This window comes from Hyperolius riggenbachi, chromosome 3, assembly GCF_040937935.1.
Source record: "Hyperolius riggenbachi isolate aHypRig1 chromosome 3, aHypRig1.pri, whole genome shotgun sequence".
NCBI classification, from domain to species: Eukaryota; Metazoa; Chordata; class Amphibia; order Anura; family Hyperoliidae; genus Hyperolius; species Hyperolius riggenbachi.
The window spans coordinates 241,297,619-241,315,917 of record NC_090648.1 but is presented as its reverse complement, the minus strand read 5'-3'; the positions used below and the strand labels follow the sequence as shown (position 1 = coordinate 241,315,917).

General features: G+C 40.6%; 1 protein-coding gene across 7 annotated transcripts in view; it reads left to right on the top strand.

Annotated features, from left to right (window-relative positions):
• SFMBT2 (Scm like with four mbt domains 2) overlaps positions 1–18,299 on the top strand; it is a 279,053-nt gene that overhangs the window by 250,555 nt on the left and 10,199 nt on the right. For all 7 annotated transcript variants that reach the window (XM_068276048.1, XM_068276051.1, XM_068276049.1 and 4 more), the window contains 2 exons: positions 4,801–4,910; positions 16,403–16,578. In XM_068276048.1, coding sequence (XP_068132149.1) covers positions 4,801–4,910; positions 16,403–16,578 — 286 coding nt within the window. The remainder of the gene's footprint in view (positions 1–4,800; positions 4,911–16,402; positions 16,579–18,299) is intronic.

Here is an 18,299-nt window from a genome sequence, read left to right as displayed (position 1 = left end):
CCCGCCGGCGCTTCCGTATAGCCGGCGGGATGTTGCGGCGAGCGAGCGGTGACAGGTGCCGGCGGAGGATCGCGTCACGGATGACGCGATCGCTCCGCCCATGCCCTTAGAAGGACCGCCGCCTCTGTGGGTGAGCCGGTCCTTCAGGGCTCCACTTCCCGGGCCGCCTCTGTGCGTTAGGCGGTCGGGAAGTGGTTAAACAAGAAGTGATCACAACCAGCCTATTCAAAATTTACAGATCACTCACTGGTTACTTTAATCACATTTTCAATGCATTCTCTTAAAAAGAATTTCTGCAAAAACTGACAATCCATTTTTCTGAGCTTGCAACACCCTTAGAAATTATATTCTTCAGTTGATCAAACATACTTGGCAGGTACTGTACTGGCATATTGAAAACACTGTCCTACTCATTCTCTTTCCACCTAAGTACTGGTACCTTGTCTCTGCTGTCTCAAGGCACTGGAATGTAGAGTGGTTTAGGGCTCAGGCCTTGTTACATTACAAACTGCATTCACACTTTTTTTTTCTTCTAGGTGTGCTTTTTTTAACACATAACATACATAATTTTTACACATTTTTTTAACAATTTTTTGGCGTCTAATTATGGATTTTATATAAAAAGCAATTAACTCCCAAGTTTTTTGTTTTATAAATGGAAAAATACATTAGATGGGAATGATCCCTTTGACTTGCAAGTGCAACACGTTTGCAAAATCTAATTTGTGCCAACATTGCATATAAATTTAAAAAAAAATTGAAAAATGGAGGTAATGTAAACTGGGCCTATATAGGTATTGTTTATTTTGTGTACACTGAACAATGAATAAAGTCATAATTAACTTAGTCTATTTCAGAAAATAAAAGGTAGGACCCTATTGTTCTGCATGCCCTCAAATGTTATATTGTATTCTTCGTACACTCGGCAATGCGTGCCCTACAGCAACCTATTCAAACATTCAGAAAACACAGTTTTATGTTTAATAACCTACCAAGGACAAGCCATCTACAATGAATGGCCTGAAGTTTACGTGAGCATAATGGACTTTTGTCACCAGTTTACCAATAAACTAAACAAATCCTTGCTAACAAATCAACAGCCTTCATTGTTCTAGCTGAACACAAAGGAATTGATGACCTTACTAAGCGTAAAGTGAACATGCCTCCTTTTATGTGTTCCTTCCACTCAGTAACAAAATTCATAAAAGAAACCTTGTATTATTTATAAGTTTGTTCATACACCACATTGGGAACACAGCAGCATTGCAGAACAAAATGCATATGCTTCATTTAGCACAGACAAATAGTTTGATTCAAAAAGCTGATTTAGCGCTATTAAGGCATATTTTTTTATCCTTTATTATGGATTTTGCTCCCCTCACTTTACCTCTAAATACATAAAGATATCCTTGCACAAGGTTTTTGCATTGATTTAGTGCCTATTTATGCGCACAAATGAAGACATTAGTATGATTGGCACATAAATTAACTTTTTTTTACATTACAGACTGATTCATGAATACTTTACAGCCCCCTTTCATGCTTGGCTTAGGGACTAGGCTAAGACCTGCATACCACAGGCATTTATCGACAACACACAGTGTAGCTGGGCTTATGATATATATATATATATATATATATATATATATATATATATATATATAATATACCTTATAGCAGATAAGATCTAATTGATTTTTTTTTAGTTTACTCATTAAGAAAAGATTGGAAATGAGGAGAAAGAAACCTGGAAACCGTAAATCAGAATCAGAATCAGAATCTTTATTATCGCCAAGCACGACTGGGTCGTGCCCAGAATTGGGCTTGGCACGTACAGGGTACTGATACAGGATATAGATACAGATACAGGTCAAATCAAGCAGTTAGAAAGGAACACAACATTTGCAGAGAGACAATGTAGCATAAGTTACAACCCAAAAAAACATCCAAAAAAGAACAGCCAGAAAAAAGTCAGCTTGAGCTAGAGCGACGTCTATCTGTGTGTAGAGTGCCTAAGTGCCGGCATGGTGTTGTGGTGTGGGGCTGGGAAGTTCAGAAGGTTGACGGCCGAGGGAAAGAAGCTGTTTTTATGCCTTGAGGTCTTGGTGAAGATGGACCGGAACCGGAGTCTCCGGCTCGAGGGGAGCTGACTAAAGAAGCGATGGCCTGGGTGCGAGGGGTCATTGGTGATCTTTAATGCTCTGGAGAACAGCCTGGAATGGTAAAGGAGGTCCAGAGAGGGGAGGGGTCTCCCGATGATCCTCTCCGCTGATCTGATGACCCTCTGCAGTTTGAGTCTGTCGCTGGCAGAGGAGCTGGCATACCAAACCAGGATGGAAGAGCATAGGACAGATTCGATTGTAGCGGAGTAGAAGTTTGTCAGAAGTTTTTGGGCCATACCAAACTTTTTTAGTTGGCGGAGAAAGAGAACTCCCCTAAACTCATACACAAGCTTGCTTTAGCCATCTGCAGTGAGTGAGGGTGCCTTGTAAAGGAGGTGTGGCATAGTCTCCCTATTCCCACAATGCACTGCACACACTGCTTGTAGGCAGTCTCTTCATGCAATACTCCCAGCTCATTGTAGTGTCCAGTAATAGGAATGAAGATTTATAGCACTATTTGGTAATGATGCGCACACTGTTCGCATAAACATAATTTTGTATCATAATTTGCAATTAAGCTGTAAAATTATAATGTGAAATTTGGGAAAAATCATAAATAATTTTGTTGGTAAATTAAATTTGCAACCATAATTTCACAATTCTGCGTAACTTTGTGCTGACTAGCGGTTAATAACAAAGCCCCCATACGTATTATCATCACCAAAATTGCTATGTATATTCAATAGTGGTAACAATGTAAAAAAGTTTTTTTTTTGTTATCAAAAATGGTTGTTAAACTGTATTTTTTTCTGATTTTCAAAACATTTTTCCTTTGTTTTCTTAAAATTTATTTTCTCAAAAACTACAGGGTCTTTTTGAACAAAATTCCCCTTAATATATGTAGAAATGTTGTTGCCGATAGCCTATATGGCTTTGCTATTAACCACTAAAGTCAGGACGAAATTAAGCAAAAATTACACTACATTATGAGCGGATAACACAAAATTAATTGAATGTCCAAATCATAATAACGTATGGCTGTAATTGCAAAAATGTATGTGAAATTTTGAATAATTTTAATTAGCAGGTTACAATCATCACTACTATCTGGTCACCCCAAAATCAGAACAATCAGAAATAACCTCTGCTTCATCTAATCATTTTTACAGGGTTCTTCTGTTACGGTTAGACATTTGGTGTGGATTTTAGTGGTAGGCACTAGGAAAGGAGGGTTTGCATGAGAATAGGGGCCGGATTAGTCTGTAGTAAAATGTTGTTTACCAATATTTTTACTAATGGCACCACCCAGCGCCTAGCTCAAACGGTGGCGGTGCTACACATACGCAATTTTGGGCTAGTCTACATTGCAGTGAGAGTGCTGATTCTAAGCTTTTACTAAAATATTTAAGCTAAAATCAGTTTTGGAAACTTAAATCTGGCTTTAAATTGAATTATTTATTTATTAATAAATTACTAAAAGTCTTGTGCAGCAATGATATTTATTTATACATAGCATTTCATTGTAAAATATACTCTTTGACCAGTAGAGGACCACAGGCTCACAACCCCCTAGTGACCAGGCTATTTTTTACAATTCAGTGCTCTGCAGATTTAACAGCTTATTGCAGGGCATTATAACTTAGCAGCCAAATGAATCCTGCCTCCTTTTCCTGCCACCAACAGAGCTTTCTGTTAGTGGCATTCGATTCCGGCTGCGACGTTTAGTGTTTTTTTTAAATTAATTTTATTGTTCAATATTTTTTTATAAAACTGTGTGTTTTCTTTTAATTTACCTTCCCACCCTCTCTCCCTCCTCCCGGAGAGACAATCATTGCAATCACCTTTCATAGGCATCAGCCTATGAGAGAAATCATCTTGTGAGCCACTCGAGGGGACAGCTCAGTGACAGAGCTGTCCCCCGTACAGCACTGCGGTAGGTCGCAGAGCTGTACAACACTAAAAAGTGTCCGTTTACTTTGTTTTCAGCCTGTCAGGAACTATTGCAGCTGGCAGGCTATTTACGGAGCAGAGCTCCATCACTCAAGCAGGGATGCGCGCGCGATCCCCGCTAATCTGAAGTTACAGGAATTGACGCCGTTAGGCGGTCCTGTAGCTGCCTCCCTCCCACCGCTAATCAGCATTAGGCAGTCGGAAGGAGGTTAAAGAGAACCTGAGATGAGAAGCCGAAAGAGACCGCCAATTGCCCGGGGTCCCCTCCGGCGCAGAATGTCCACTGTACCTGTGCGAGCGGCTCTCAGAGTTGCACTGACATCATCCGGACTGTACTGCGCAGGCGCAGTAGTTCTGCACCTGTGCAGAACAGTTCGGATTATGTCAGAGCAACCAGTGAGGAAGCCCCAGGTAAGTGGATTTTTTTATTTTGAAACTGCTCAGGACCTTCCCTTTAAACAAGCCCCAGGTAAGTATGGTACTTGAAACGCTTCTCGTCTCAGGTACACTTTAAACTGTGAGAACATTTTCGGTGGTTTATTTTTCCAAATTTGAAAAGTCCATTACATGGTCATTCTCACTAGAGATCTCACTGTTTAATGCAAAATCAATGTTACAGCAAAACTATTTCAGATGAAAAATATTCATTTATTTCACTGTTCTCTAAATGTTACATAGTTACATAAATGCTTTCATAACTTAAAGCTGGCAGATGTATAGTTACTCACTCACTATAAATTTGTGGCAGGTCCTCAGTATGATAATTAATGCTGCTTATAAACCTGGACGGGTCCTTCGAGAACTTCAATTAGTGGAAGATACATCATGGAATTTCCAGGAAGAAACACTTAAAGCCAAGTAAGTAATCCACTAATAAAACATACAACTCATTTTTAATATGTCACCTTAAATGATGAGAATTGTTATTTGGAAACAGTAATTCTCTTTAGAAATAAATTTTGGTTAACAGATTTGTTTACGAGAAAAGTATATATTTCTTGTTATACAGGCCTTACTGGTATGGAACAGGAAAGTGTCATTTGTCTGGTGCCATCATGACCAAATCTTCATAACTGCTGTGGGTGATAATCTTGAAGTCCAATAAAACTTTGAAGACTAATGCTTTTTCCGTTCGATCTTTTGATCGTTTTTCTGAACCATTTCCGTTCACTTCTATGAAAAAATTGTTCAGAAAAATTATCTAAATCAGATCTGAGCTGTCAGAAATGATCTATCGAGCCATCTATCTGCCCAAAAAATAATGCTTATTCCCAGCATTAAAGGACAACTGAAGCGAGAGGGTTAAGGAGGCTGCCATACTTATTTTTTTAAACAATACTAGTTACCTGGCTATCCTGCTAATCTTCTGCCTCTAATGTTTTCAGCCATAGACCCTGAACAAGCATATGCAGATCAGGTGTTTCTGACATTATTGTCAGATCTGTCCAGATTAGATACATGCTTGTTTCAGGTGTTATTCAGACACTACTGCAGCCAAAAAGATCAGCAGGACATCAGGCAGCTGGTATTGTTCAAAAGGAAATAAGTACGGCAGCCTCCATATCCCTTTTGTCACAAGAGGTAAAGTAATATGCGCGACTCCCCTTAAAGAAACTGTCAGTTTGAAGCGTACCTTTCGAGGTTATGAACGTTCTCACCAGCTTGCCTGAGATCTCTGATGCCACTGCTGCTGGACGTGTGCTTTGCGGTCACAAAGAAAGAAGAAGAAGCCTCCATAGCCAGTTGTCCTTTAAGCAGTGGCGTAGGAATAGGAGATTTGGGGGGCATGACCACAACAATCTCCTGATCAAAGGACCCCACCCTTGGCTCTGCCTCAGCCATTGCTTTAGCTCTTCAGTAGTCATATAGTGTTAATAATTACTTCTATGTGTGCTTTGTGTAGCAATAATTATTGACATTAACATCTCTACCTACATTCTGTAGAGGGCAGATTTACATTTTAACTGGGGTCCCTGGCTCTTAGGCTATGCCACTGCAGGAGAACTATCCCAAATGGTAAATGATTGGAGCAATAACTATGAGACCAGAGAGCTATGTAATCACCTGTGTGGTTCCAAAAAAGACCTATACAGGTTGATCTTACTGATTAATAATGCTCACATTGATAATGGTTTATTTTTTAGAACATGCTAAATTCATTAAAATTAAATATTAACAATAATTGTAGTTGAAATGAGAAAATGATGGCTTTCTGTTTTGTATAGTTGGTTAGTAAAAGTAAAGATTCACTATTGGAAACATTTATAAAACTGACAATATACCTGTAGACTGTTAGGTGAGGCTACATAGAAATACCTGTCTTAAGGATTCTTAAAGGATACCCGAAGTGACATGTGACATGATGAGATAGACATATGTATGTACAGTCAGGGACGGATCTAGGGGGGGGGGGGGGCAAGCGGGTATCTTGCCCCAGGCGCAGTTTGTTGAATTCTTAAAAAGGCGGCAAAATGAATGGCAGTTTAGGCGCCAAAACCTGAGCCAAAACCTGACCTTTAGGCGCCAAAACCTGAGCCAAAACCTGACCTTTAGGCGCCAAAACCTGACCTTGCCCCAGGCGCAACTTGATCTTGATCCGTCCCTGTGTACAGTGCCTAGCACACAAATAAAAAGGCTGTGTTCCTTTTTTCTTTCTCTGCCTGAAAGAGTTAAATATCAGGTATGTAAGTGGCTGACTCAGTCCTGACTCAGACAGGAAGTGACTACAGTGTGACCCTCACTGATAAGAAATTCCAACTATAAAACACTTTCCTAGCAGAAAATGGCTTCTGAGAACAAGAAAGAGATAAAATGGGGAATTTCTTATCAGTGAGGGTCACACTGTAGTCACTTCCTGTCTGAGTCAGGACTGAGTCAGCCACTTACATACCTGATATTTAACTCTTTCAGACAGAGAAAGAAAAAAAGGAACACAGCATAGTTATATGTGTGCTAGGCACTGTACATACACATGTCTCTCTCATCATGTCACATGTCACCTCTGGTATCCTTTAAATCTCCTCCTCAGTGGTTTGACTATGCAGTAAGATATAAGACTGTTATGGGCATATTCACTATGTAGATGTACACAAGTGTGTAGCACATGCTGTGCAATCATCATGACCTGCATTACCGTACCCTAGCTAAATACGTTTTCTCTTGTAAGGATTTTCCACCCATCTTTTGCAAACTAGCTTTTCACAGGTCAAGTTTTTCTAGACTTTAATATATGAAATTCTGGTAATTCACAATTGCTTTTTGGAGTCACCGTGGTTAATTGCAGCCTCTCCTTCACCAGCCATTGCATCCATCTATATATTTCAATCTCTTTTTGATCTTCTTTCAACTTTTGTATATTCCAGCCCATGAATATTTGTTAATGGACCCAACAATCTTTTCTTGGCCTTGATAGATGTTCTTAAATTTATCAGGTCTTATGTTTGTTCAGAGTGATTCTTTTTTAAGATGGGCATGATAACGAAGCCCTTCTTCGCATGCCTGAAGGAACGTGGCTTCATTTCAACCTGTTTCTAGTTCTATGTACGTGGACTACTGCCATACTTAGCGGGCGAAGTGCCATACTGCCGACTATTTTTTTGGATGCATAAAGCTGGATCACTAACCTTTATTATAATTGTTCTAAAATAGGTTGTCAGAAGTGATTCAGATATTGATTGTCAGTCAATAATACTTCTATTTTCCTGGTCTACTCAGCAGTAACCCTACTCTGTCCCTGCATTCCAGATTTCCCCGGAGTCTCCCAGAGCAGGAAAAAAATGAAGCCATCCTGTGTTTGTAGTAATCAATCATTTTACCATTTGACCTTGCTGAGTTAAAATATTAAGTTTATGTATGATCATTTCCTTTGCAACTTGTCTTAAGCTAGTAATCTCCCCAAAACTTCTCACATTCACAAATCCTGTATTTCTTTTACCATATTAGGCCAAATAATCAGTCCAGTTTCCACTCTCTTCTGTTAATAATGTCATTTTGAAGTGGAAGGTTATTATCACACCACCCTCAAGCATGCTGCCATTTCAGGGCCTCAACACTTATCCCATTTTCTCAGATTAAGGGCCATTAGCCTTCATATTTTCTGTTCTATTGCAAGATAGTGATGGTACTTTTTTGTTGTGAATCCCACCCCTAGCCATTTAATCCTCTATTACCAACAAGCCACTGGAGTCTCCTCTAGTTTAATGGACAGTGCTGTCTAACTAATGTTGTCATAGGCTACATGTGACATTTTTCTGTCTTAGGAGGAGGCAGCTCCTAACAACCCCACAACCTGCTAGCACTACTACCTCAGCCCATCACAATTTACTCATTTTTACCATTATTCACAGATAACATACAGATGTCTGGGCTGTTTTGTTGTTGGCTCAACTGTTCCTTGTACTGACATATTTACACAGATGTATACAAATTACATTAACTGGCACATGCAGACTCTTAGAAGTATAGTATTCACACGTTTGCATTCAACAAATAATTACACTGATTACAAAGAACAAGAATGCACCCCTTTGGGCATTTATGAATTTTCAAAAAATCACATTGTTGACAACAGTAGGTAGTTGTCACAGCCCAATGTGCTTCCTGTATTTAAACGTGGGACAGGCTGTTCACATCGACTGTTACTTTATAGGTGATGTTAACATATTTCTGTTATCTCATTTTATAGCCGAGATTTGCAGAATTGGAAGTACTGTACATTAAAAGCATGAAAAGATTTGCACGGAATTCAGTCTGTTCAGTTTGTTACAAGCAGGCAGAATATACCGAAATGAAATGGGGGCAAGCTGCCAAATTATTTCCAAGCAGCTGCTGCCAGTTTTGTTTCTCAAGTGCGCAACTGACTTCCTGACTCCAGGAAATGACAATCAGATATCTCTCTGGATCAATAACCCGCTGAGTATTTTTCTTAGCACTGTTCTCTCAAGTGCTGCTATTGCACAGGGTAAGCTGGTCAGTGAATCCTGAAGCAACCCTGTGAAGGGATGTATTGCTTACAACAGAGAAGATTAGCTTCTTTTTTAGATTAAAAATCTTCATTCTGATACTTTAAACTAAACGTGCATGGGCTGTATGCTAGCAGCAAGGAGAAACAAACAATATTTCTAAGTTCATTTTTTTCTATATGAGATATTAGCTGACCAAGCTTACTTTTTTTGTTGTTGCCACTTTAGGCTGGCTTGGCATTGTAAAAAAAATGAAAAATATCACGTGACCATTATTTCACTAACCTTTCGGGAAACCAAACCCATGATCTTATATGACCAAAACTGGCAGCAGATAGTTTTACTAAATCCATGCCAGTTTTGCTGAATACCTTCTGGTGATTAGCTCACCCTTAAAGAGACTCTGAAGTCTCCAAAAAATGAGGTTTTTACTTTAAAGTACGCTTAGCACGCGAACGGTGCGACGTTTCACGCGCACCGCGCATCGCTAAACTTTGCGTGCACAAACTTTTTTGCGTGTGTATTAGTGCGTGCAAAGTGCCTTTGCATGTGCTAAGGGGCTTTTCACTGGCGTGCTAACACTTAGCACCCTTTAGTGAATCAAGCCCATTATATCCGAAGCTTAATTAGATATATTAATAAAATCTAAGAATAAACTTTAGCTTTAGGCTAGGTTCGTAGTGAGATGTTGCTGTGCTGAATTATAAAGTCTTATAACGCAGCTTACCGCACTGCAATAAGAAGTCTATGTGACATTCACAGTGCGACGTTAGCGTCTCCTCTGCAGGGGTGCATGGCTGACAGGGAGTCCGGAGCTCACCGCGGGAGTCTTCTCTACAGGGGTGTGCAGCTGACAGAGAGTCCGGAGCTTGCTGCTGGAGTCTACTCAACGGTGCGTGGCTGACAGCAAATCCGGGGCTCACTGCGGGAGTCTTCTCTGCAGGGTGCGCGGCTTAGAGGATGTTTGGGGCTCTCTGCAGGAGTTTGCTTGGCGGGAGTCTGGAGCTGAAAGGGAGTCCAGGGATGTGAGGCCGGCGTGATGCTTCTGGCCCTCTCACTGCCATCAGGTGTTACCACGGCGCACATGGTCATGCAGTGAGAGGGCACCGGAGAGTGCTGGTGAAGAGGGTGCCTGGATGGATGGAGAATGCCAGTGAAGAGGTCACTTAGATGGATGAGGCTGATGATGAAGATGGGCTTCTGGATGTACGGAGACTGCCAGTGAAGAGGGCGCCTGGACAGACATAGCGTGGATGGAGGCAGTGGCGCTGGAGGCAGAGGTGATCAAAGATGAAGACAGAGGAGCTGCTGATTGAGACTGTAGAGAGAGGAGCTGCTGATTGTCTTGGAACATGCGGTGGGATAGGTAAGTGCTTCCGCTGCGCTTTCTGCAATTAGTCTTCTAAAATTCGGCCTATAAGACACACTAACTCCCCCCCCCCCTTTCCCCACACTTTTGGGGTAGAAAAAGTGCGTCTTATAGTCCAAAAAATATGGTACTTAATGCGACAGTAATGCAGCGTTCATGTGCGTTGCCACTTTTTTGTTGCGTTGTAATGTTGCATTGCAACTTTAACATTGCATCGCAACACAACGTCCCCCTACTGTGAACCTAGCCTTAGTGAATCAAGCCCAATATGAAGGGCAGAAGGGGACAGGGAGGGGGTGCTCAGTATTATTATGGAGAATTGGGTAATTAACTAAATGGAAATGGACTTGAGTGAAGCAAAAATAAGATCAGATGGAATGTTTTGATTAGATTTAAGCAGACTGTAACACAAGTCACGCCTTCTCCACTTTTGTTTTAATCAATCTTATCGTTTCATTTTAAAATATTGTATATGCATTTAATACATCTGATGCATTTTCCAGTGTGCTTGGGGTGACAGTCATAACAATCTGATCCTTTTCTTGTGGACATAACCTGTGCTGGTCTATTCCATATGGACCACATTGAGATTTGTCAGGGAGGCTAATGAAACTAATTTGCCATGACCTATTCATAATGAAACACTTCTGATTACTGCTAATAAGGCTATTTCCTAATAGGTGCTTCTGGACATATCCTGTAATAGGATTTAAGTATCTTATCTGTGATTTACTCATCTGTGATCTTTTCCTTGCAATATCGTTTTACAGTTGTCTTGATTTTATTAATCTGGTTGAGACCTCTTGAAACCTTGCCAGCAACTACGCTTTATGATGCTCTACTGAAAATGGCTCAGCTAATTAATTTTATTTTTATTGGAGGGATTTTTAATGTGCAGGAACGATGACAGATTTACAGAATGTTCATGGCTTTGTTCCTGCCTCTGTGTATGTGCCTGATTAAAATAAACTGCTACTTAATGGATGATGATCATCGAGAGACCTGAGGAGTAAAGCATTTAAAATATACTGAGCAGAAAATAGTTATAGCACCAATAATAAAGATATATATTTTGTATAAATACATTCTGAGGGTGATTAACTAAACACATCGCAATCCCTCTCCTTAGTGCTCTCATGATCTCCTAAACACTAGGCATGCTACAACACATGCCAAACATGGTGAAAATGCGAGCTATTGAACTTTTTAGGCCAAACTGGCTGTCACTGCAGCCATACACAGCTGAGTGGGGAAACAATGCACTCTTGTGTAATTTGTGCTCTAGATCACCATCCGTCACACCAGTAAGATGGTACTCTGCCTGCACATTTATCCAATAAAAGTGTGGAGCGTCAGGCATGCAATGTCATATATGATGCCACTGTGCGCACACCTGCCGATGAGCATGCACAGTAGGTCAAAAGAGGAAAAATCTTTGCTGACAGAGTTATTAATAAGTGTTTGTGGTAAAGGGTGCATGGAAAATGTATATCAAGATAATAGAAGAACAGGAGCATAGAATAAAAAACAAAACAAAAGCAGGCAGAATTATGGAAGAACTTAAAAAGCAAGAGAGCAGCAGAACAAAAAAGGAAAAAAGAAGTATACTGAGCAAAATGCCAGAAGAAGAAAGACAAGTACAGGAGGAGATAATGCCACAAAATAGAAGTATATGATAGAAAAAAAAAAAGGGTAAAGAGCAAAGTATGGGATAGAACAGAAGAAAAAAAAGGATATGCAATAAATAAAGATGAAGAGAGACGAAGAAAGAAGAAACGGATGAAAATAGAAGTTTATGGAAGATGAAAGAAAAATAAGTTTTTTTTATTAATGTAATATTTCTAATTAAATATTGTCTTTTCTTATCAGTATTTCAAATAAAGATTTTTAAGTTGAATTGTGCATAATTATGAATACACTGTACTACAAATAATCCTTTACCTATTTAGCAGTAAGGGGGTGGACAGCTAGCAGTCCCCTACTTATTACAGAGGGCTTATGGATTCCAGCATTGATCCCCCGGTCCTTCCCAACCGCCCACATGTGGAGGTAGTTACCGTCACCTACCGTCACCTTCCCCAGCATGTAGTGGGGATGAATTCCTTATGCTTAACATTAGACAAGGTTCTGTATGCCTTGATAAAGTGAACCTGCAAGCAAACGATTGTCAATGATTGCATTTGATGATGACTGATTAAAAGCACTGTTGAGGTTATTGTTAGGGTGCTGATCCTTCCTGGATACATTTACATTTGGCAAGGGTAATTTTTAAAGTAGGGGAGGCTTTCTCACCTCTCTTTCACAGATTCCCACCCAGTGTTATGGACTATCGATTTGGTAGTTCTTAGAGAGTGGAGCCCCATGTTCTTGTGCTCCACGATCCCTGGGTTCACCAGCCTGCATGGGGGAGAAGGGGGTAATGCTAGAAGGAAGGAGGCATGCTTTTTAAAAATGTATTATTTTCAGTGTCATAGCTAAGGAGCTATGGGCCTCAGTGCAAGGTTTACATTGGGCCCCACCAAGCACTCGGAACATAGCAATTGATACGGCACACCGAAACCTGCCAATGGCAACCACAGTGTCAGAAGTGCAAGGAGGGGATGGGGAACAGTTTGTTAATGATTACTACTAATAAAAGCACCTATAGAAGTGATTATTATGAGCACAGGACCAATAGAGAGCTAATACTGTGGGCGAGGGAGGGCCCCTTGGGACCTCTGTGGCCCAAGGGCCCCGGTGAGATCACTACCTCACACCCCCTATTGCTACGCCACTGATTATTTTAATACAAATGTAATCCTTTTGTCCTTCCACTGACCATTTTGACCCTCCGACCCAGCAGGTGAGAGAGTAAAGCAGTTCCAGCTATATTTGGCCTGTGATAAAAATTATTCCATGCAGCATTTTAAGTCTGTACACTGTTTATATTAACTTCTTCACTTTTATTACAAGTTGATTTGTTCAATTTTAGGTTTAGTTGAGCTTTAAGCATAGACAAAACTAACCGAGCAATGCAAAGATTGTTTTCACTTTATTTTTTATGTCCAGCTTTGTTTCAAGCCTTTAATAAAGGCTGCATTTCTAAATTAGATTCTAAATCATTACTGTGAGTCACACTGCATACTGTAAGGAGCTTATCATCTGGACAGGGTTTATTGAGTAAATTCTAATCTCCTAGCAACACTAAAGAGATCACTTACTAAGCCCTGAAGTGACCATTTTCAGCTAAATCTGCACTTCACTTCATTATAAAGAAAGAGGAAACAGCAACTAACCAGTACGATTTTACAATCTATTAGGAAAGCTGGCTTTAGACGAGCAATATCAAATTGACAGCTGGGTGATTTTTATGATTGTTCAGAGTTTTTTTCTTTTACTAAATACATAACAGTGTTAAATATACTCCGTGTGATTAAATTAAATATACTCCTTGTAATTATTATCATGTGTCTTTGAGCTGCATCTATGCAGAAGTATTATCATATTTTATGCGTTGCTATAACAAACGCCAGGATTTGCACATATTCTTGTTTACAATGTTTTCTGAATTTACTTTAGTTTAGTTTATTTAGTTGCAACTGGTTTTAAATTTGAAAATCAAAATGACCTAAAATTATGTTCAAATTCTATATAATAATAATATAAATATATAGCATACTTAGAGATATCACAATAGCAAATAGCTAGTTTTGGGCACAAAAAATAAACAGCCAAATGTTAAATATTTTATACATTATTTATTTATTTATTGTGCAGTCAGATGATCCTTCTGCAGCTAATTTACTGTATACATAATATAGAGGATGGTACACGCTGTAACATGGAAGAAGAAAATGTGCTTATTTATATTTTATTTACTTATTTAATTAAATGATTATTTTTGAGCAGCAACAGTTTACTTTGCTGGCTTTCACTTCTAATGCTCAATTAGGCAACTGAACCTTTCTGTTATTTTATTTTTCTTCTTCTTCCCAATTGGGTATTTGAAATAAAACAGACACATTTAAAAGATTAGCAGAGGGTTTTATTACCTTACTTCTGAGTCCTGGTAGACCATAGAAGTTTTAGGCAGATAAGGACTGATGCAATTATTTTATTGCACGCAAGCAGAGATCAAACAAAAGCTTTCACCAGCGGGGAGGGGGATAGGATACTGTGCTTCAAAGAGTTTAGAGAAGTCACATGCTATCTTCACCCCTTAACCTGGAAAAATAAAGGGCAACTAAAAGGGAAGGGGGAACATGGCAGCTCCTAGAGCTATTAGGAACCAGGAAAAAAAGTGGTACTTGTCAGGGCTGCTCAAATCCGTTCCAGGAGACATCTGGATAGTCGCTATCCAGATATCTCCCAGTAAACATGTGCGGGGTGGGCAGGGGGGTTAATTTTACCTGTCTGACGTCTTCTTCGCCTCCCACAATGCGGTCCAAGCGGCGGTCACGTGATTACAAACACTTCCTCCTTCCGGGTTGAAGAAGGAAGTGTTTGTAATCACGTGGAGCGCATCGTGGGAGGCGCTGAGGGACGGACGAAGAAGATGTCAGACAGGTAAGATTGACCCCCCCCCTGCCCACCCCACACATGTTTACTGGGAGATATCCGGATAGCAACTATCCGGATGTCTCCCGGATTGGATTTGAGCAGCCCTAGTACTTGGTTCTCTTTAAAGAAAACTTGTAATAAAAAAAATCCCTCTCAGGGATACTTACCTCAGGAGGGGGAAGCCTCTGCATCCTAACGAGGCTTCCCCCGTCCTTCTCAGTCCCTCCGCTCAAGTGCCAGGGTCCCCCAAAGTGCGGCAATCCATCGCTGGTTCCCCTGAGTCCTCCCTTGAAAAGCTTTACAAGGCTTGATATATTTACCTCTCCGTGATCCAGCGCAGGCGCAGTAGCCGCTCTTCATTCAGGTTGAGGCAGAAATAGCTGAACCCGATCGATCCGCACTACTGCGCAGGTGCAAGTCCTTTTTCACCTGCTCGGTAGAGTGAATACGATTGGGCACTGCTATTTCCGCCTAGCCTGAATGAAGAGCCGATACTGCGCCTGCGCTGGATCACGGAGAGGTAAATATATCAAGCCTTGTAAAGCTTTTCAAGGGAGGACTCGGGGGAACCAGAGATGGATTCCCTGAAGCTACAGGGGGGGGGGGGGGGCTTTTTGGGACCCTGAGGCTTCCCCATCCTGAGGTAAGTATCTCTCATGGTTTTTTGGATGTTACAGAGTCTCTTTAAGTAAATTCTGGACCTGAAGTAATGGAAACCCATAGCAAGTAAAGTCAAGCAGTACAAAGGCTAGAGTCACACTCACTCCTGTACTACTTGAGGTGTGCAGCTGAAAAGATGGCGGTGGAGGTATTCCACTTTAAATGATCCTTTGAGAGACTAGGAAGGGGGAAGAAGGTCAAGGAAGGGGGTGGTGCAGGGAGGGGAGCAATACAGCTGAAATCCAGTGCTGATAATTTGACCATTGTCATGGATGTATTCAATAAAGCATTTGAATGCGCAATAAACATTGAGGGTAGGAGCACACTAGGCAGAATCACTTATGTGTTTTCCACTATGTGCTATTAAAATTACATATGCGATTCTGCCTAGTGTGTTCTTACCCTCAAGTTGCAGTAACTGTGGTGAGTTTACATTACTGTTTGTTATTCTTCAATACACTGCCTCTCTTTAATGCCTGTCTTTTTATGTTACGATTTGTTAATATCATTCATAAAGCTGGTGTTGTGCTATGAACTGTGGCAGACTAGCACAGACAGCACTATTGCTGTTGCACTTCATGAGGAGGACTTTTTAATCAGGTATATAATCAGAGAAAATTGGTCTAGTGTTACAGAACCAATTCACTGTCTTCACCTGTGTTGCCATATGTGATCTTTGTAAAGCTGCCTACTGATCTGAGATATAATTGCCAATTATGTGAAATCCCAGCCATGTGAAAATGGGTCTCGAAGGAGCTGCACACAGGTGTGCGACTGCAGAAAATCTATGCTTAGTACTTCTCTTTCCTTGTGCCCTACAGATACAAAGGGAAAACTTACAGGGCAATTGTGAAGATCGTCCGCACGTCTGATCAAGTGTCAGACTTCTGCAGGAAAGTCTGTGCAAAGCTGGAGTGTTGTCCAAATTTGTTCAGTTCATTGCTGGTCAGTGAAGTGTGTCCAGAAAACTGCTCCATACATACGAAAACCAAATACAGTGAGTACTATAGCATGCTTGTGGAATGACGCAGTGCAGCGCATTGTAATGTTACACTGGAATAGTTGTTTGGAATTAATTTATCATCTCCAGCTGTATGACAGGTGCATTAACACAACAAACAGTTACAGTCACAGGAAACTATTTCCTTTTTATTGACATTGGATTACAAGCTAAATCTTGTTTTCTATGGAATACTTGTGTTGGTTTTGTCACTCTGTGGGCATACTGGATTTCATTAGCCACCTGTAGCCCTTATAACACACTTGGATGGGATTAGTGGTCGAGTTTAAGCAGATTTTGGCATACATAAGCTTTATAGCTAACTTTAACTCTCTGTGAACACATAGGAAATACGTTACAAAAAAGACAAATCTCAAACTAAACTTAACCCTAATCATTTCACAAATCTTAGAGTCAGGGGCGTAGCAATAGGGGGTGCAGCGGTAGCGACCGCATCGGGGCCCTTGGGCCAGAGGGGCCCCGAAAGGCCCTCCCTCAACTACAGTATTAGCTCTCTATTGGTCCTGTGCTCATAATAATCACTTCTATAGATACTTTGAATAGTGGTAATCATTAACAAATTGTTTCCCATCCCTTCCTTGCACCTCTGACTCTGTAGTTGCCATTGGCAGGTTTTGGTGCACCGTATCAATTGCTATGTATAGAGTGCTTGGGGGGCCCCATTGTAAAACTTGCATCGGGGCCCACAGCTCCTTAGCTACGCCACTGCTTAGAGTAACCTGATAAACACACGCACACCTTTTTGGCCTCCAGTTTTTAGAACGTGTTTAACTAAACTGAGAAAGGATCATGTGCTGGTATGCCTGTCAACAATTCAGACTATGCTTCAACCCTAACGTGTCAAGCAAGCAATAAATAGGTCATTAGTGACATTATTTAAAGGGCAACTATTGACAAACATGTTTTTTAAACTGGGAGGTGTTCATAAGTAGCACTGTAAATCTTCCCCAGCTTATCTCTTCCTTTCATGTTATAAAAGTGTCATCAAAAATTCCCTTTCATTTACTGACAGTGTTGGGAGCAGTGGACCAGCTCATTTGCATAGGTGTGCTTGCAATATACCCCTCCTCTCTACAGCTATTAGCCCTATGTGTCTACTACAGCCAGCAAGACCTGTAATGCTGGGAATACACGGTTCGTTTCTGGCGCTCGATTCTCCTCTCGGTTGTTTTTGCCACTCGATTCTGCAGTCGATTCTCTTATCTTCCACTCGTTTCTCAGAAATCAAGTGGTGAAAGGATCGAAAGGGAGAACCGGCATGTAGAAAATTATCTATCAAACCATCTAATCACCTCAGAAATGAACCGTGTATTCCCAGCATTAAAGTGGATCCGAGTTTACATTTTATTCATTGCATAATTGTGTTCCTTACATATAGTTTATAGGGCATTCCTCAAGCCAAATACTTTTTTTGTTTGGTTTTAATACTCTTATTCCCTATAAACTAAACAAGCCTCGCCCACAGCTTCTCCAAAACTTCTCACATCTGTCTGTGATGAGCCAACCTGAGTGTCTCCCCTGGCCTGGCTCCACTAAGTACTGTAATACAAGGGCATAGTTATTTATAAGACTCTACAACCCATATAAAGGCTTTTTAAGTTTAACATTAAAATACAACAAGAAGACTTAGGGCTTGATTCACAAAGCCGTGATAACTCTTATCACGGCCGCGCTAATGTTTTTGCGCGCGCTATAAC